This window comes from Artemia sp. Qi Xiang Cuo, chromosome 21 (assembly GCF_049724085.1).
Source record: "Artemia sp. Qi Xiang Cuo chromosome 21, ASM4972408v1, whole genome shotgun sequence".
Lineage (NCBI taxonomy): Eukaryota > Metazoa > Arthropoda > Branchiopoda > Anostraca > Artemiidae > Artemia > Artemia sp. Qi Xiang Cuo.
Window position 1 is genome coordinate 47,773,803 of NC_142814.1, and position 21,435 is coordinate 47,795,237.

The window sequence follows — 21,435 nt, forward strand, 5'->3', positions numbered from 1 at the left end:
CTTGCTTAACTCCTGACATAATGCGGAAGAAACGAGTTTGGCCATCTGGTGTCTTTACACTCGCTATCTTCATAAAAAAGGATACTAGGAATTAAAATAGGGGATAGATCTAATTAAAATAAAGGTTATGAATGAAGAAACACTAGCGCCACACACAGTGTAGTTTCTGGCGACTTCATTAAAAAGATGAAATTTCAAAGAAATTTTGACAATTTATATAATTTATTTGTAATTATATAATACTATAAGTCAAATTTCTCTGTAAGTGGTATTTAATTTTTTTTTTTTTTTTGAAAAATTTAAAGGGAAAATTCAGTCTACACAAAGTTGATTTAGACTGGATTGATAATTTCTACTGGGAAACTTGATGATTTATTTTAATTTAGATAACCTGATGCTTTATTAAATCATTTGTAATTGGATAAGAGTAAATCAGGAATTTCTCTGTAACAGAAAATTAATTTGTATAATTTTTTCTTCTAGAATTCAGAGTGAAAATATAGTCTGCACAATGTGCCTAGACTAGCCTAATAATTTCAACTTAAAAACTTGATATTTTAACAAATAATTTTCAACTGTGTAAGACAAAATCTCGAATTTCTCTGTAAGTGATAATAAATTTGTATTGTTCTTCTTTTTTTCAAGAAATTTAAGTGAAAATACAGTCTACACAAAGTGGGCCTAGACTAGCTTGAAAAGATTCGACAGGTTAAATATGCTATTTGAATTTAAGCTGGTAGGTCCACTAGTAACAAAATTTCTACAAAATTTTAGAGTACCCAAAAAGATGAGCATGCATATATACAGGCTAAAAAAGACACAAAATTGCTAAATGCTAGATGGCACTGGTGATTTCCTCTCCAAACATAGCGCCAGTTCCGAGTCTCATAAATTTTCCATACTCTGTGATTGATAACTTGATGTTTTTAGAACAAGCCTGGGTTGAAACACACCGTATCGGGAATTGATTTCGACTCATATGTACGTGACCTAGTTGGAGATTCGGACATACTGGATTTTGAAATGTGTAAAGCCTTAGCTAGGAAGCTACCACCTCGAACTGAAGGTAATTAGTTTTGAAACGTTAAAGGGTAAAAGTTTGATTTTTTTTTTTTTCTGGGGCTCTTTTCACACCCTGAGAAAGAACATAACCACCATTCTTTATTAAATGTACAATTCAAATATTTTAACTTTGGTTTTGTGACCTATTTACTTATATTTAGGTCGTCTTACGCCGGCTGGTGCGTAAGGTCAAAAGATACCTCTCCACGATGCTCTATTCAGTTCTGCAGGCCAAAAATCTTCCATTGACAATCTAAAAACCCCTGCTTTCGTTCAAATATAGACTCCAGCAGCATATAACAGCAATAAGTTCCTTCCTGTAGTCAAAGTGGCGCACTAGTAAAGAACGTTTAGGCTTTTCCTCCTACCACTTCGTGGAAAAAGGGTGGTCATAAAACTTGGGAGAGGGCTTGTTTGATTGGGAATCGGAAGTTTTAGTGCCCTTTTTATGAGTCTGAAGTGATTGGATTAAGTTTAAATGCCAGATTTCACAAAAACTGAAAAAAAGGGCCAGAAAATTTTAAATGCTAACAAGGTATCGCCAGTACGTATTGTATACGTATTGTATTTTCGATACGTATTGTATTTCTATACGACACGTATCATCTCGTGGGAGATTTATTTCCAGGAAGCTACCACCATGACATGTAATTATTTTTTAAAGAGAAAGGGTTAAAAGTTTTAATTTTATTAAAACTTTATTTATATAAGTTTGATTTATATAAAAGTTTTAATTAGATTAATTTTCTATAATTCTGTAAGGGAAATAATGCGCTCCAATTTCGTTAGTATATTCCTGTGACGTATTTTTGCAAGAATTCATTACTAAAAAAAATATATATTTTACACCATGTACCCATTTATGTCTGTTCTTTCCTGACAATCGCAATTTTCGTTTGGTTGTTTAAAAAATTTAGGTTATTTTGGTAATGCCAATTTTGTGTGTATTGCCACATAGAACCGTGAAACCAATAATTAAAATTAGATTTGACAATGCTGAATAGTTAAATTTGACAATGCTTTTCGGTCTTTAAATTTCAAATATTAACTATATGTTGATTCCTAAGTACAACTACACTACACCCTCAAAGGAAAACTGCACTCTCTTGAGCTGTTTGGTTCCATGAGTTTTTGTTGATTTTTCAGCAGTAATTTTTTACTTTTTTTAATTTGGACAACTAAAACTGCGAAACAGCATGTGGAGGTTTTTTTCATTAAAAATGAAATATCCAAGTTTTTCCTTTTTTTTTATAAATTTAGAAATAAGTGAGTAGAAAGAAAGAAAAGTTTTTTTTTTAATTCGAGCCAGTCAAAAGAAAGAAAATCATCCGAAAACTTAAATTTTTATAAGTAAATTCTATGTTTGTAATTTTGGAATTTATGTGTAAGTTAGTAAATTCTTGTAATTTATATGTTTGCCCTGTTATATAACCGTCGGTCTTTGCTTAGATATATAATTTAAAGTATTTTGACTTTGTATTTGTCTATTGCTTGTCGCTTAATAGATGATGCTGAGTACAGTTATGGAAAGTAACTTTATAATTTTCAATGTCTCCCCATTTTTAATGTCTTTCCTACTTCAACCGTGCTTATCAATCGAAGTTCCCAATTTAGATCTGGGTATCCGGTTTAGAGCTCCCTGTCTACCCCTTAAATGGGTCTCAATCTGAAGCTTGGTATAGATAAGGCACCTCAATTTGGGTTCTCATATGCGCTTTATTCAGTTTTGATAAAAATTTATCCTACGATATACCTAAAAGACTTCAGAGGTGCCATTAGCCTAGGCCACGTAAAGGTTTTATTTCGACCCTGACTATTGGGTATTGGCCAACTCCCAAAAGAGACCTTCTCTTCTTACGTGCTGGTTGGAACATTGCCAAGTGAATTTTGGTTCTGTGCCAATGCTAACAGCTCAGTTCATCACAGCACAAAGCCTCCTGAAGGCGACACAGCAAAGCAAAAAAAAAAAAAAGAAAAAAAAAAAGAATGACCGTGGATTGTCAGTTTAATTCACATATACTGACATTTATTACTTACGGTTTTGATTATTGTTCATTTATGAAAGTAAGAAAGGTGAAAACATTTCAAACGTATTTTTTTCAGTATAGCGCAAATTGTGTTTTATTCTTGAGAACCATGGGGGCTATCAGCCCTACTTATGTTAATTTTTGCTCGTTTTGATTTTGACTCGGTTTTCTGTTGTATAATTTAAATAAACAAAATAAGTTTAAATGTTTTAACTTTTTTATATTTAATAAATAAAAAATTATTAAAACTTTGAGGAGTATATATCAGTATTACTAAACTGACCATTCACAGTTTTTTTTTTCTCCTTCTTCTTCTTCTTCTTCTCAGTGAAGTGCAAATTGTGTTCTGGTCTTGAGATGGTATAGGGGTTGTCAAAGACATAATTTCCAGATGGCCAAAATGGCTATCTCAAAATTTTGATTAGATATGTCTTAGGAATTGATGGGCGTAGGGAGGGCTTGTTGCCCTCCAATCACTTTTGACTAATAAAAAGGGCACTAGCCCTTTGAATATGCAATTTAATGAGCCTTTTTCGACGTTTCTACGACAACAAATGACCATCTTAAAATTTCTATCAGATGCATTCCTGGAAAATACGTGGTGTGTGTGTGTGGGGGGGGGTATTTATCCACCCTCCAATCACTGAATCTTAAAAAGGGCACTAAAACTTCTGATTACCAATCCAATGAGCCCCCTCCGAAGTTTATACGATCACCCTTTCTATATATATACCTTATATGCCCCTAGGGCATAACTTACAACCCTTGCCCTTAGGGCTGCGGGGGGCTGTGATTCTCAAAGACATAATTTCCGGTCCTTTCAACTATGTTTAATAAAAATGGCTATCTCAAAATTTTGATTGGATGTGTTTGGGGAAATGGTGGGCGTGGGAGGGAGGTTAGTTGCCCTCCAATCGCTTTCGACTTTCGAAAAGAGCACTAGCCCTTTGAATTTCCAATCGAATGAGCTCTTTTAGAAGTTTCTACGAAAACAAATGGCCATCTCAAAATTTCTATGAGATGCATTTCGGGAAAATACGAGGGGGGGGGTATCCACCCTCCGATCACTCTGAATCTTAAAAAGGGCACTAGAGCTTCTGATTGCCAATCCAATGAGCCCATCCCGGAGTTTTGCGACCATCCTTTTTATACATACCTTATATGTCCCCAGGGCATAACTTATAACCATTGCCCTGAAGGCTGTGGGGGAGGGGATGTCATCCTCAAAGACATAATCTCCGGACCTCTCAATAAAGTTGAACAAAATGGCTATTTAAAAATTTTGATTAGATGTGTTTAGGAAAATGGTGGGCGTGGGAGGGGTTAGTTGCCCTCCGATCATTTTCGACTATTAAAAAGGGCACTAGCCCCTTCAATTTCCAATCGAATGAGCCCTTTTGAAGTTTCTACTACAACTCCTTCAAATATATATTGTGCCCACATCGTTCTTTACTTAGGCAGCGCTATTGTGCTGCCTATGATATTGTTGACATGCAGGTTGAATGAGCAATGACTTGAAAAGGTTACGCTTAGTATTGCTGCAGATTAAACAGTTGGAAACGGCACGTGTGGTATCATCATTCCCCCTTGAGTGGATTAAATCATATGACTTTCGATTTATGTACATTCACTTCTAGGCTCTTTATTTTACGCTGGTTGATGAAGCTCGCAGCTTTACCACTGTATTTTCTGAATGCAATTCAGGAGTGCCGGAAGTCATCTACAAACTTGAAAACCTCCTCGCCGTCTGCTAGGATCGAGTTGATAACGGCTGGGAATCCAAGTGCTGCTGGTTTCGTTCCTTCGGGGCGGCCGCAGATTGACTACTCCGAGCAGCTGTCTTTGGCGAACAAAGGGTAGACTGACTGCCGTTTTTTGCGCAGGTTGACTACTCCGAGCAGCTGTCTTTGGCGAACAAAGGGTAGACTGACTGCCGTTTTTTGCGCAGATTGACTACTCCGAACAGCTGTCTTTGGCGAACAAAGGGTAGACTGACTGCCGTTTTTTGCGCAGGTTGACTACTCCGAGCAGCTGTCTTTGGTGAACAAAGGGTAGACTGACTGCCGTTTTTTGCGCAGGTTGACTACTCCGAGCAGCTGTCTTTGGCGAACAAAGGGTAGACTGACTGCCGTTTTTTGCGCAGGTTGACTACTCCGAGCAGCTGTCTTTGGCGAACAAAGGGCAGACTGACTGCCGTTTTTTGCGTAGAAATTATCTCATCAATATAATAGCAGCATGTGTTTTTAGATCCCATTTTCTTTTTTTTAGATTTATCAGTGCAAACAACTGCATCATTCGAATCATATAGACTATTTAAAGGCAAAACTTATAAAACGTGGTATTTTGTTCTTATGTTTTGGCATTTCTGTTCTTGGCATCTTATGGCCTTTCGGTTCTTAGGCCGTTCTTAGGCCCTAGAACGTATCGACTTTATCCTGACAGTTTCAAATATAGAGATAGATTGAAAAGATTTCAAGTATCTAAGAATTCATTGTTAATAATTTGAAATATTTTTTTTTCCTTAAATGTTGTTTATTTTTTCTTTCGTTTACCAAATCCAAATGTTCTCGGGACTTGTTTTTTTTTCTTCTTCTTCTTCAATGGTTGGAATTCGTTTGTTGATCTACTACATCTGAATATGCTCAAAACTTTGTGTATTCTTTTTGTTTGTAGGCTGTTGTTGGATTCGTTCATTCACCACATCTGAAGATGGTTTCAGTCTGTCCAATCTGTATAGAAAATTGGCCGATATTACAAGTCCAACCCTTCTTGTGGTCGAGGACACTAAGGCCCATGTAAGTTTTTTTTTTTTTTTTTTTTTTTTTTTTTTTTTTTTTTTGTATTTGGTAGAATTTATCACTGGATAGGGAAGCTCTATAAGAGGAAAGACAGTAAATTCATCGTTAGTGAACAAATTTATAGGTTAATCTGTAAATTATAGATTGATCTATAATCATATTTTCTATAATTATAGATTCATTCTATAGTCAATATAGGTCAATTTATTCATTGGAATCGAATCTCAAGACTTATCTATTTATAAGGATCGTATACTAGCATTCAAAAAATCTTTGGCATTTCTTAACATTTTAATGGTAACCGTTTTGCAAAGCTCTGGAAGAGCTGAACTTATAAAGTTTTTAGAAGATCAATAAACTGTTACAAGAGCCTATTATGTAGAAGTTCAGAGGAAAATGAGAGCAGGATTTGGTAAAAAGTGTTAAGGAAAGTTACATCGTGGAATCGTCATCTTAACATCCTAGCGATCTTCACTCGTTACGGAAAAATGAATTTCCGGTGGGAGAATTGCGGTGGGAATTGCTGCGTATCTACCTTATAGCCTAGACCAAACCCTCCCTGAACTTTTTTTTTCAAAAATCAAAGGAGAGTTGAAAGGAGTCTATTTTATTAGCAATAATAAAGCGAAATGCGCTGCAAAAAATGGCTCACAAAGGGGTTTTTGGATTTCTTAAAATATTGTTTAAAAGAATGGAACCTCCCCCTACAAAGTGCATTAAACATGACGGAGGTTTTAATAAAAAATAGAAAATTAATAAAGAATTGTGAAATTAGGTATAATTTCAATAATGCCACTTGTATAAGAAAATGTGTTTCCTTAAAGTGACGGTACCAAGGACAGTGAACTGAAATTTGATTGTTTTAATTGATTATATAGCATTTGCACAACCATATATATCTTACAAATTTGGAAAATTTGTGAATTGAATTCTATTCCTCCTTATGCAGTTATGTACTTTTTGGTAATAGCGGGTGCCAACCTGAAAAAAAATGTGTGTGAAAAATGTAAGTAAAAGCTAGATGGCGCGAAAGAACTTAAGAAGGTGCAGCTCTTCTTTGAAAATGTAGGTGTCTCTGGGAGTCAACATTTTGCTAATATTTGAATTCTCATGAACGATAGCGTTGTCAAAGTTAAATAATTAGTCTTTTTGTTTTATTTTCAAGGTTCAACTTGGGAACATTGACGAAAATATGATACTGCCATAAAAGCTCATAAAAGTATAAAGAAAAATCTTACAAAACCGCCGTTTTCAAGTATGAATAGACCTAAGAAGGATCCAGAAGGGAGAATGTTTTATTTTCATGTCCTTGGTACATTCATTTTTTATTTTTGAGCCCATACTTGACCGGTGTCATTGCCAGGTTTAGTCTTATTTATTTTTTATTTTATTTATTTATTTATTTTAGTCTTATTTATTATTCATAGTTTAGTCTTATTTCGCAGAGTAATCTTCCTATTCTTCCCAACATGCTTCAACTGTAAAAAAAAAATTTCAACTGGCACGAAATAGGAATATTTTGCATATTTTTTGGTTTGATAAAGCTTATGTTGTGATCATTGCTACTGTATTGACTCATTTTATTTGAGAAACTTTTATTTCCGTTAGGATATCTTTTGTTCAAATCAGAAGATGTGCTAGCCTCGTACTTACAACCAAGATATTTGCAATCGGTTTTCCATTTTTCGAGCTGACGTTATTTTAACATTTTGGCATATGATGTTTTTAGAGTTGACATTATTTTCTGTCGTTTACGGGACTGAAACCATCCTGAGCCCCATCATGTAGGCATTCTTGATTGCTTCAGTACCTTACCTTATGTCCTTACCTTAGTACCTTACCTTATTATCGAAATAAATTTTCTCCTCTTCTATTTAGTTGTAACTGTTGACGAGTTTTAATAAATGTATTTATAAAATTATTTCAGGTCGGCTTTCTTTAAATGAATATTTTTTTTAATTGTATCAAACAGTTCGTGGTAACGAACTGTAAGTAAGGAGCGACCCGGCTCAATGGTAACCGAAACTCTAAAAAACGGAATTTTGATACCAATAGATACATCAAAAGAATTAGATTTTAATTCTGATTTCAAATATATAAGTTTCATCAAGTTTAATCTTACCCATCAAAAGTTACGCGCCTGAGAAAATTTGGCTGATTTTCGAGAAAAGGGGGAAAGACCCCCTAAAAGTTATAGAACCTTAATGAAAATCACACCATCATATTCCACGTATCAGAGAACCCTACTATAGAGGTTTCAAGCTCCTATCTACAAAAATGTGGAATTTTCCATTTTTTGCCAGAAGAAAGATCACGGATGCGTGTTTATTTGTTTGTTTGTTTGTTTTTGTTATTTTTTTTCCCCCGGGGTAATCGTATTGACCCAGTGGTCCAAGAATATTGTGGGAGGGCTCATTGGAACGGAAATTAAAAGTTCTATTGCCCCTTTTAAGTGACCAAAAAAATTGGAGGGCAGCTCGGCCCCCTCCCACGCTCATTGTTTTCCCAAAGTCACCCGATCAAAATTTTGAGATAGCCATTTTGTTCAGCATAGTCGAAAATCTAATAAATATGTCTTTTACGATGACTTAATCCCCCACAGTTCCCAGGGGAATGGCTGCAAGTTATGAACTTTGCCCATTGCTTACATATTGTATTGGTTATTGGGAAGTATACAGACATTTTCAGGAAGAATTTTTTCAGGTAGGGGGGGGGGGCTGAAAGAGGGGGTTACTCGGGAGAATCTTTCCTGAGAGGATGTTTCTTTGGGGTAAGGGACATTTCTATGAAGGGGGCGCCGGATTTCCAAGCATTATTTAAAATACGATCAGAAATTAAATTTAAAAAACAAGTTTTTTCAACTGAAAGTAAGAAGCAACATTAGAACTTAAAATGAACAGAAATTATTACGTATATGAGGGGGTTCTCCCCCAAGTCAATACCTCGCTCTTTACGCTATAGTTTTTTTTAGTGCTTTCAAAAGAGCTATCTATTCTAATTAACGGCCTTTGTGATTAAGGGGTCATTTTTAAAGAATTGGAACAAAATTCGAACTTGGGCTTATAGAGTGAGGTATTGAATATGGTATGGACCTCCTAATATACATATTAAATATATATTAATATAGGAGTCCGATACGTAAGTTAATTCGTAAGCTACATGTATTTGTTTCTATTAAAAATGTCCGTAAATAAAATTAAATAAGTTTCGAAAAAGCGACTTAACCAAACAATAGTAAAATTAATATGCAAATTTCGTTTTAATTATTCATGTACGGTTAGCCAAAATCAAAACCTGCTTTAATTAAAAAACGTTCAGAAATTAAATAAATAAGAAACAAGTTTTTTCAGCTGAAAGTAAGGAGCGACATTAAAACTTAAAACAAACAGAAATTATTCCGTATATGGAAGGGGCTTTCCCCTCCTCAACGCCTCGCTCTTTACGCTAAAGTTTGACTCTGTCTCAAAACTTTATTTTTGTAAACAATAAAAAACTTTAGCGTAAAGAGCGAGGCGTTGAGGAGGGGAAAGCCCCTTCCATATGCGGAATAATTTCTGTTCGTTTTAAGTTTTAATGTCGCTCCTTACTTTCAGTTTAAAAAACTTGTTTTTTTTATTTAATATGAATAGAAAATGAGGCCATCATTTAAAATAACTGAAAACAAAGCTCCTAGTAGCGTTTGCCCTCACCCCTCCAGAAATTTCATGCGAAGTGGATGATACACAGCCTTTACTTTTCTACCTCTTACTTTTCTACAGATATGTAAATGTAATCTTTATGCTACATAGAAAAGATTGCAGTAACAGGAGGGGCCTAGCGCCAGTTTTTGGGGGCCTAGGCACCAATAGGCCTATCATCCCTAGCCCCAATTTTAAAGACGTAGACCCAAAGTATTCTCAGGAATCAAGAGGGATTAGTGATGAATTTCTTAGGTTAAATGAAGGGAGATTAGAGATTAATTCCAAACTTTTTTTCCCCAGGCCCCTTCTATATTTATCTGAAGACTCGTGGAGACTTAGACAATTGGGGATTAAATGCACTCTTTGAGGTATGCCCCCCCACCCTCCTGCCAACGCAATGACCCACTGCTCCTCCTTCATAATAGCTCAAGTGAATTATACATCACTCAACTTAATTTTATGAAACGTCAAGTGAAAGCTTTACAATGAATGTGTATATTAATCATTTACCTTGTATGGACTAAATGGCTTTTTAGGAACGAATGCATCACCATGTGGCACTGTGGCACTTCCTCTGGAACTGGGAGGCTCAATGTGTAGTTTTGAAATACTTCTACATCAATTGAAAATCTTAGAATTTTCCATCGATAGCAATTTGGCTCTCTTTGAGGCAAAATCGTCGTTTGATACCTCAAGTTGGCAAGAAACGCCCCTTTTTCATTGGACAATCATTAAATAAAAAAAAGCAAGTTTTTTCTTAACTGAAAGTAAGGACCGGCATTAAAACTTAAAACGAACATAAATTATTCCGTATATGAAAGGAGCTGTCCCCTCCTCAACGCCTCGCTCTTTACGCTAAAGTTTTTTATTGTTTTAAAAATAGTGTTGTGAGAAAAAGTCCAACTTTAGCGTAAAAAGTGAGGCGTTGAGCAGGGGGCATCCCCTTTCATATACGGAATAATTTCTGTTGGTTTTAAGTTTAATGTCGCTCCTTACTTTCAGTTGAAAAAAATTGTTTTTTTTTGTTTAATTTCTGGACGTTTTTGAATTAATGCAGGTTTTGATTTTGGCTCATCGCACTTGAATAATTAAAAGCAAATTCACATGTTAATTTTGCTTTTTATGGTTAAGTGGCTTTCTCGAACGTTGTTTAATTTTATTCACGAACGTTTTTATTAGTAATAAATATACGTAATTTACGAATTAACTTACGTAACGAATTTCTATATTTGTATATTCTTATTACGTATATTAGGGGGTTTGCCCCCTAGTAAATACCTCGCTTTTTACGCTAAAGTTCAAGTTTTGTTTCCAGTTCTTTAAGAATTACCCCTTAATCAAAAAGTACGTTAATTAGAATATATAGCTCTTATGAAAGTACTAAAAAAACTTTAGCGTAAAGAGTGAGGTATTGACTAAGGGTTGAACCCAATCATATACGTAATAATTTCTGTTAGTTTTAAGTTTTGATGTTGCTCCTTATTTTCAATTGAAAAACTTGTTTTTTTTTATTTAATTTCTGATCGTTTTTTAAGTAATGCAGGGAAATCCGGTGCCCCCTTCATAGCAATGTCCCTTCCCCGTGAAAACTTCCTCCATGGAGAGATCTTCCCACATAACCCCCGACCCCCCTCTCCACCAATACCCCCCTGAAAACGTCTGTATACTTTCCAATAACCAATACTATATGTAAACATTGGGCAAACCTCATATCTTGCAGCCCTTTCCCCGGGGACCGTGGGGATTAATCATCCTCAAAGACATAGTTATTATGTTTTTCGACCATGCTGAACAAAATGGCTATCTCAAAATTTTGAAAGGGTGACTGGGAAAAAATGAGCATGGGAGGGGGCCTAGCTGCCCTCCATTTTTATGGTCACTTAAAAAGGGAACTAGAACTTTTATTTTTTTTTCGATTAAGCCCTTTCGCGATATTCTAGGGCAACTGGGTCGATACGATCAACGCTGGAAAAAAAAAAATAAATACGTATCGGTGATCTTCCTTCTGGCAAAAAATACAAAATTCCACATTTTTGCATATAGGCACCTCTTGGCACCTCTACTGTAGGGTTCTCTGATGCGCTGAATCTGATGGTATGATCTTCATTGAAGTTCTATGACTTTTAGAGGACTGTTTCCCCCCTTTTTCGAAAATAAGGCAAATTTTCTCAGGTGCGTAACATTTGATGGGTAAGACTAAACTTGATGAAACTTATATATTTGAATTCAGCATAAAAATCTAATTCTGTTGATGCCTCTATTGGTATCAAAATTCCGTTTTTTAGAGTTTTGGTTTTAGAGTTTCGGTGAGCCGGGTCGCTCCTTACTTACAGTTTGAAAGGGCATTAGAACTTTTAGTTTCCGTTTGAATCAACCTTCTCCGGATTTTTAGTTATTATGAGTTTGCTACGGTAACCCCTGGAGAAAATAAATAAATAGGCATCAGTGATGTTTTCCGGAAAAAAAGAAATGCAAAATTCCATATTTTGTAGATAGGAGATTGAACCTTCTAGAATAGGCTTCTATGACAAGTCCCTTCCCCCACCAACCGCAGCACCAAGCCGCCTGAGGACAACAAACCCCACACGCTCCTCCTACATCCCAATCTAATCAAAGCCTCCCATTTTACACCCTCCCAGGAAGTTCCCATTTCCTTTAAATCTTTCTTTATGACGTCCTCCCACCACAGACGAGGACGACCTGCTTTCCGTTTAGCCCTAGATGGTTGGCCGAAAAGAACAATCTTCGGCAATCTGTCATCCTTCATCCACACAACATGCCCTAGCCACCTCAACCTTTATTTCATTATAGCCCTAGAGAGCGGTATTGAACCACATTTTTCGTACAGCCTGTTGTTTGAAATTAATTAAAAAAAACTTTTTCCACGAATTGAGTTTTTCAAAGAAAAGTAAAGAACTCCATTAAACAAAAAATGAGCAAAAATAAAGTCAAATAATCTACGAAGCGTGAAACTACCAGAAATCAGCATCGATAAATAAATGAAACTCGAAACGAACAGAAATTGCAATAAATAACCGATTCAAACTCAAAACGAGCAGAAATTAACATAAGTTGGGCTCAAAATAAGTTGGGGATCATAAGTTGGGCTATGCCTTCCCAACGCCAGAACAAAATTTGCACTTTACTCAAAAAATACAAATGAATGTGCATTGTCAGTTTAATATACATATACTGATATTTAGTAATCAGAATGTTAATTTTATTTGATTTATTAAAGCTGTAAAAGTAAAAAATTTGTATTTTTTTCAGTAAAGTGTAAATTGTGCTCTGGCCTTGGGAAGGCATAGGGGTTGTGAGCACAACTTATGTTAATTTCTGCTCGTTTTGAGTTTTATTCGGTTATTTATTGTAATTTCTGTTCGTTTTATTATACATATATATATATATATATATATATATATATATATATATATATATATATATATATATATATATATATATATATATATATATATATATATATATATATATATATATATATATATATATATATATATATATATATATATATATATATATATATATTATATATATATTATATATATATATATATATATATATATATATATATATATATATATATATATATATATATATATATATATATATATATATATATATATATATACATATATATAATAAAACGAACAGAAATTACAATAAATAACCGAGTCAAACTCAAAACGTTTTGGGTTTCATTTATTCATCGATGCTGATTTGCAGTAGTTTCACGCTTCGTAGATTATTTGATTTTATGTTTGCTCATTTTTTGTTTAATGGAGTTCTTTACTTTTCTTTGAAAAGCTTAATTTGTGGAAAAAGTTTTTTAAATTAATTTCTGTTCGTTTTATATTGGCATAGTCTTTTTAGGGAAGAAGAAAATAATGCTTTAAATCTGTTCGTTTTTTTAAGACTTTATAGTTTGGTCTGGAAATTCGACTCACTTTCGACTATTAAAAAGGGCAATTTCAATTTCCAACCAAATATGCCCTTTTTGAAATTTTACTATAACTTTCTATATAAACCTTATATGCCCCCAGGGCATAGCTTACAACCCTTACAATGAGGGCTCTGAGGGGGTTATCATCCTAAAATACCTGATTTCCAGAACTTTTGACTACGTTGAGCAAAATGAATATCTCAAAATTTTGATTGGATTTTTTGGGGGGAAATGTTGGGCGTGAGAGGGGGGTTAGTTGCCCTTCAATAACTTTCAACTATGAAAAGGGCACTAGCCCTTTCAATTTTTTAATTGAATGAGACCTTTTTGATGTTTTTACAACATCGCTTTCTATAAAAACCTTACATGCTCCCAGGGCATCACTTACAACCCTTGCCCTGAGGGTTATGGGGGGAGATGGGTTGTCATCCTTAAAGACCTAATTTCCAAAACTTTCAAACCGTGTGAATAAAATGGCTATCTAAAAATTTTGATTGGATGTGTTTGGGGAAAAGATGGGCGTGAGAGGGGGACTAGTTGCCCTCAAATCACTTTCGACTATTAAATAGACCTAGCCCTTTGAATTTCCAATCGAATGAGCCCTTTTTCAAGTTTCTACGACAAAGATTTCAATAAAAACCTTATACGCCCACGGGGCATAACTTATAACCCTTGCCCTGAAGACTGTGGGGGGAGTTTCCTGCTCAAAGGTATAATTTCCTGAACTTTAAACTGCGTGGAACAAAATGGCTATCCAAATTTTGATTGTATATGTTTGGGGAAATAGTGGGCGTGGAAGGGGTGTTAGTTGCATTCCAATCACTTTCGACTATTAAAAAGGGCACTAGCCATTTCAATTTCCATTCAAATGAGCCCTTTTTGAAGTTTCTACGACAACGCGTTCTATAAAAACCGTACATGCCCCCAGAGCATAGCTTACAACCCTTGCCATGAGGGCTGTGAGGGGAGGATCCTCCTCAAAAACATAATTTCTATCTGGAAATCAACAACGCTGAACAAAATGGCTATCTAAAAATTTTGATTGGATGTGTTAGGGGGAAAGGTTAGTGAGAGAGGGGGTTTAGTTGCCTTCAAATCACTTTCGACTATTAAAAATGGCACTAGACCTTTGAATTTCCAATCGAATGAGCTCTTTTTCAAGTTTCTACGGCAAAGATTTAAATAAAAACATGTATGCCCTCAGGGCATAGCTTAGAACCCTTGCCCTGAAGACTGTGATGGGTGGGGGGAGGTGTCCTGCTCAAAGATATAATTTCCTGAACTTTCAACTGCGTGGATGGCTATCTCAAATTTTGATTGGATGTGTTTGGGGAAATGGTGGGCGTGGAAGGGGTGTTAGTTGCCCTCTAATTACTTTCGACTATTAAAAAAGGCAGTAGCCATTTCAATTTCTAACTGAATGAACCCTTTTTGATGTTTCTACGACAACATGTTCTATAAAAAGCTTATATGTCCTCAGGGCATAACTTACAACCCTTGCCCTGAGGCTGTGAGAGGGCTGTCATCCTCAAGGATCTAATTTACAGAACTTAAACCTACGTTGAATAAAATGGCTATCTCAAAATTTTGATTGGATGTGTTTGGGGAAAAGGTGGGCGTGAATCCCTTTCGACTATTAAAAAGGGCACTAGCCCTTTGAATTTCCAATCGAATGAGCCTTTTTTGAAGTTTCTACGACAACGCCTTCAATAAAAACCTTATATGCCCCCAGGGCATAACTTACAACCCTTGCCCTGAAGGCTGTGGGAGAGTGTCTTCCTCAAAAACATAATTTCTATCTGTAAATCAACTACGCTGAACAAAATGGTTATCTCAAAATTTTGATTGGATGTATTTCGGGAAATCGTGGGCATGGAAGGGGTGTCAGTTGCCTTCCAATAACTTTCGACTATTAAAAAGGGCACAAGCCACTCCAATTTCCAATTGAATTAGCCCTTTTTGAAGTTTTTACGACAACTTCTTCGATACGAAGTTTCCTGCTCTAAAGAAAAAAAATATTACATTGTGCTAACATCGTTCTTATATGCCCTCAGGGCATAACTTAAAACCCTTGCCCCGTAGGTTGTGGGGGAGTGTCCTCCCCAAAAATATATTTTCTATCTGGAAATCAACTACGCTGAACAAAATTGCTATCTCAAAATTTGGATTGGATGTGTTTGGGAGACAGATAGGCGTGGGGGGGGGGCTAGTTGTCCGCAAATCACTTTCGACTATTAAAAAGGGCACTAGCCCTTTGAATTTCCAATCGAATGAGCCTTTTTTGAAGTTTCTACGACAACGCCTTCTATAAAAAAAACTTAAATGCCCCCAGGGCATAACTTCCAACCCTTGCCCTGAAGGCTGGGAGGGAGTGTCCTCCTCAAAAACATATTTTCTATCTGGAAATCAACTACGCTGAACAAAATGGCTATCTCAAAATTTTGATTGGATGCGTTTCGGGAAATGGTGGGCGTGGAAGGGGTGTTAGTTGCCTTCCAATCACTTTCGAGTATTAAAAAGGGCACAAGCCACTCCAATTTCCAATTTAATGAGCCCTTTTTGAAGTTTCTATGACAACTTCTTCGATACGAAATGCCCAGCTCTAAAGGAAAAAAATAATAAATAATACATTGTGCCAACTTCGATCTTATATGCCCTCAGGGCATAACTTAAAACCCTTGCCCCGATGGTTGTGGGGGAGTGTCCTCCTCAAAAACAGACTTTCTATCTGGAATGCAACTACGCTAAACAAAATGGCTATCTCAAAATTATGATTGGATGTGTTCGGGGGAATGATGGGCGTGAGGGGGGCTAGTTGCCCTCCAATCACTTTCGACTATTAAAAAGGGCACTAGCCCTTTGAATTTCCAATCGAATGAGCCTTTTTTGAAGTTTCTACGACTACGCCTTCTATAAAAACCTTATATGCCCCCAGGGCATAATTTACAACCCTTGTCCTGAGGGCTGTGGAGGAGTGTCCTCCTCAAAAACATTTTCTGTCTGGAAATCAACAACGCTGAACAAAATGGCTATCTCAAAATTTTGATTGGATGTGTTTCGGGAAATGGTTGGCGTGGAAGGGGTGTTAGTTGCCTTCCAATCACTTTCGACTATTAAAAAGGGCACAAACCCACTCCAATTTCCAATTGAATGAGCCCTTTTCGAAGTTTTTACAATTTCTTTGATATGAAGTGCCCTGGTCTAAAGGAAAAAAATTATAAATAATACATTGTGTCAACATCGTTCTTATATGCCCTCAGGGCATAAATTATAACCCTTGCCCTGAGGGTTGTGGGGGAGTGACTTCCTCAAAAATATATTTTCTATCTGGAAATCAACTACGCTAAAAAAAATGGCTATCTCAAAATTTTGACTGTATGTGTTTGGGGGAATGATGGGTGGGGGGGGGTAGTTGCCCTCCAATCGCTTTCGTCTATTAAAAAGGGTACTAGCCACTCCAATTTTCTATCAAATGAGCCCTTTTCGAAGTTTCTACGTCAACCCCTTCGATACGAAGTGCCCTGGTCTAAGACCAAGAAATAAACAATACATTGTGCCCACATCGTTCTTTACTTAGGCAGCTCTATTGCGCTGCCTATGATACGGTCAGTCAGCCGGGTACCCAGAACAATTTGTAAGCAATTTCTCTGGAAAATATCTAGCAAATCTTCATCCGCTTTTTGGAGCGCCCATGCTTCAGAGCCATATTTGACCACTGTCATCACTGTAGCTTCTAATCTTCTAATCTTGGTTTACAGACTTATCTTCCTATTCTTCCAAACTTTTTTTTAACTGTGAAAAAACACCCTGAGCCTTGGCTATTCTCCTTTTAACATCTTCACTGCTCGCATCATGTTCACTAATAATGGTGAAGCTTCAAGGTAAGTGAAGCTGCCCACCTGGTCAATCTTTTCGTTACCCAACATCACCCTTTTATCTTCACTTATTCCTAGCCTTAGTGACTTAGTCTTCTTAACATTAATTTCCAAACCTATTCTAGCACCCTGAAATCGCAAAACCTCTAAAACTTCATTCATTTTGCTCACACCTTCATCTAGGATGCTTAAATCATCCGCATAATCTAAGTCCAGGAGACTTTTTCCTGCCCATTTGATTCTGTGGTCTCCCATTGCTTTTCCTATGCTCCTTAAGACAAAGTCCATCCAAGTCCAGCGCCATCTTTAAAGTTGTCATATTCATCGATAAAATATGATAATATGAAATCAACAAAAATGTTCGAAGTTTCAAATTATAAACTGTTTTAAATGATTAGATAACCGTTTCGGTGACGTGCAAATGCGTAGCCAAAATTATATATTTTCCATATATTCTCCCAATGTGTCTGTTTTCTTTCAACCCGTGTACCTCTAAATTGAATCAACTGTGACGAAACAAGAACCGGAAAAACAAGTGACGAGTGGCAGATTGTATTGGAAATATATAATTTGGGCTATATATTTGCACATTAGGTGGGTTGGGGTAAGGTATAGCGGGGATGCATGTAAAATGTGTTAGCTACAGTTATTCTGCATATTATGAAGTATGAATTGTTTTTTTAACATGTTTCCTTCTCTACAGGTCCTTTTCTGGGCTTTTATCCAATTTTGTAATTACTAGTTGTCTATGGACGTTCCCTTACTTTCAACAAAGCCTGATCAATACCAGTAGTTATGGTACAGAGCATTCACGTATGCAAGGGGCTTCTTGGCCCAGGTTTCCACTCCCGAAATCCTAAGTTTTCATGAATTTCTTTGTATTTCTCACTAAGATTAGATTGTCAAATAAAGCGTCTTTCTTTTTTATTGACCCCTTCCAGAGAACAAAACCTTGCACCGAGCCTGGTCTTAGAATGCCTACGCTTGATTGAACCTCTATGACGGAAGGGATACACTCTCAATTATTAAAAATTTGTGTCGTCACTTACTGTTTGTCAAGTCTATATTTGCTGCTCTCCCAAAAATAATTGTAAAACTTTGCGGGGAGAAAAAGCGTAAAATGTGTATTTCAGACGTTCTAAAATGGATTTCTACGTTGTAGTATTAGTTTCTGATTTAAAATCAACAAGCTAAAAATCCTTCGACACAAATTGTAGCGAAAAATGGGAAACTATTTATGAAGCATGCTGTCTTTGGTTTTAGAACACTCATACAGCAATTTTAGTCCGTAACTAGCGACATCTAGCGACAATCTTCGTAACAAACGACATCTGAAACTCTTGCACCGACTTGGGTGGGAAATCTAACACCATTTTTAAACATGCGGGCTACTCACCTGCTGTGTTTAAAACTACGGTTTTTTCGTGTCTATAGTTTCCTAAGGGTTTTGTTGATTTCTGGTTACTATAAGGTAAACTATAAAACGCTAGGCGAATAATTACCGCGTTCTGTGGGTATGATTTAGATACCTGACCTTATATGTACAATGTGATCCAAATTTATGTGCAATAACTTTTGGGACTAAATTGTATGAAAGCGTGATCATGTTGTAAATATAAATTTAAAAATAGATGTAAACATTTTATAAATATTAAAAATTTAAAGGTAAAATAAATGTTTGATTAAATACAATTTTGTGTCTCAGGACTTTCAAACGATTGTTTTAGCACGAAACAAGTTCAAAATGCTTGTCAATAAAAGTAATTGAGCTCACTTGTTAGTGATAGACAAGGCCGTACCCAGGAGGGGAGGTAGGAGGTTTGAACCCCGCCCCCGAAATGTTCGTCTGACTCGTAAAAACGTAACGAAAATGGATATAGACAAATTTTTTATGCGTTTTTTAGTTTTTTGTGTAACTCCTCTCCCCCCCCAGAAAAGAAAATCCTTGAGTAACCCCCCCCCCTCCTTCCGAAAAGAAATCCTTGAGCAACCCCCCCCCCTTCTCCGAAAAAAAATCATGGATAGTGCCCTGGTGATAGATTTATTGGAGGAAAAGCGTTGTCACATTTAACGGTACCATTCTCGTTTGGCGGCTCAAAGGAAGGTAAAATCTTAATCAAACAGTTCGTGGTAACGAACTGTAAGTAAGGAGCGACCCGGCTCAATGGTAACCGAAACTCTAAAAGACGGAATTTTGATACCAATAGATACATCAAAAGAATCAGATTTTAATTCTGATTTCAAATATGTAAGTTTCATCAAGTTTAATCTTACCTATCAAAAGTTAGGCGCCTGAGAAAATTTGGCTGATTTTCGAAAAAAGGGGAAAAGACCCCCGAAAAGCTATAGAACCTTAAAGAAAATCACACCATCATAATTCAGCGTATCAGAGAACCCTACTGTAGAGGTTTCAAGCTCCTATCTACAAAAATATGAAAATTTCCATTTTTTGCCAGAAGATAGATCACGGATACGTGTTTATTTGTTTTTTGTTTTTTTTTTCCAGGGGTGATCGTATCGATCCAGTGATCCTATAATATCATAGGAGGGCTCATTGGAATAGAAATTAGAATTTTTAGGGCCATGTTCAAGTGACCAAGAAAATGGAGGGCACCTAAGCCTCCTCCCCCGATAATAGGTTCCCCCGAGTTATCTAATAAAAACTTTATGATAGATATTTTTTTCAGCATGGTTAAAAATATTATAACCATGTCTTTTAGGATGACCTAATCCCTCGAAGCCCCCAGGAGGAGGGCTAAAAGTTATGAACTTTACCCAATGTTAACATGGTTATTGGGACCCGGCTCAATGGTAACCGAAACTCTAGAAAAAGGTATTTTGATACCAATAGATACATCAAAAGAATCAAATTTTAATGCTGATTTCAAATATATAAGTTTCATAAAGTTTAGTCTAAACCATCAAAAGTTACGTGCCAGAGAAAATTTTGCTGATTTTAGAAAAAAGGGGGAAGGACCCCCTAAGAGTTACAGCACCTTAATTAAAATCACACCATAATATTCCGCGTATCAGAGAACCCTACTGTAGACGTTTCAAGCTCCTATCTGCAAAAATGTGGAATTTTGCATTTTTTGCCAGAAGAAAGATCACGGGTGCGTGTTTATTTGTTGTTGTTTTTTTCCCAGGGGTGATTGTATCGACCCATTGGTCCTAGAATATCGTGGGAGGGCTCATTGGAATGGAAATTAAAAGTTCTAGTGCCCTTTTTAAGTGACCAAAAAATTGAGGGCAACTAGGCCCCCTCCCAAGCTAATTTTTTCCCCAAAGTCACCTGATAAAAATTTTGAGATAGAGATTTTGTTCTCAATGTTCGAAAATATCATAAATAAGTCTTTTAGGATGACTTAATCACCCGAAGCTCTCAGGAGGATGGCGGAAAGCTATGAAGTTTACCCAACGTTAACATATAGTTTTGGTTATTGGGAAGCATACAGTACAGACGTTTTCAGGGGAGATTTTCCCTGGTAGTGGGTCTGGGGGTATTTGGGAGTATCTTTCCATAAAGGAAGTTTTATGGGGGAAGGGACATTGCTATGACGGGGACGCCGAACTTCCCAGCATTATTTAAAAAAAGATCAGAAATTAAATATAAAACAACAAGTTTTTCAACTGCAACAGCCGCAGCATCAAAACTTTAAACGAACAGAAAATATTACATATATGATTGGGTTCACCCCCTAGTCAATACCTCACTCTTTAAGCCAGAGATTCTTTAGTACTTTCATTAGAGCTATTTATTCTGATTAACGGCCCTTGTGATTAAGCGGTCCTTTTTAAAGAATTGGAACAAAATTCGAACTTTCGCTTAAAGAGCAAGGTATTGACTAGGGGGCGAACCCCCTAATATACGTATTAAAAATATATGAATATAGAAGTTCGTTCCGCAAGTTAATTCGTAAGTTACGTATATTTATTACTAATAAAAACGTTCGTAAATAAAATGAAACAAGTTTCAAGAAAGCCATTTAATCAAATAAAAGTAAATTAATATGAAAATTTTGTTTTAATCAT

The 21,435-nt window shown here is 36.1% G+C and overlaps 1 protein-coding gene across 1 annotated transcript in view; it reads left to right on the plus strand.

Annotated features, from left to right (window-relative positions):
* The window catches only part of LOC148939641 (uncharacterized), a 363,231-nt gene that overhangs the window by 288,235 nt on the left and 53,561 nt on the right, over positions 1 to 21,435 (plus strand). Inside the window, exons 13-14 of the mRNA XM_089106934.1 lie at positions 931 to 1,066; positions 5,763 to 5,884. Of these exons, the coding sequence (XP_088963060.1) occupies positions 931 to 1,066; positions 5,763 to 5,884 (258 nt within the window). The remainder of the gene's footprint in view (positions 1 to 930; positions 1,067 to 5,762; positions 5,885 to 21,435) is intronic.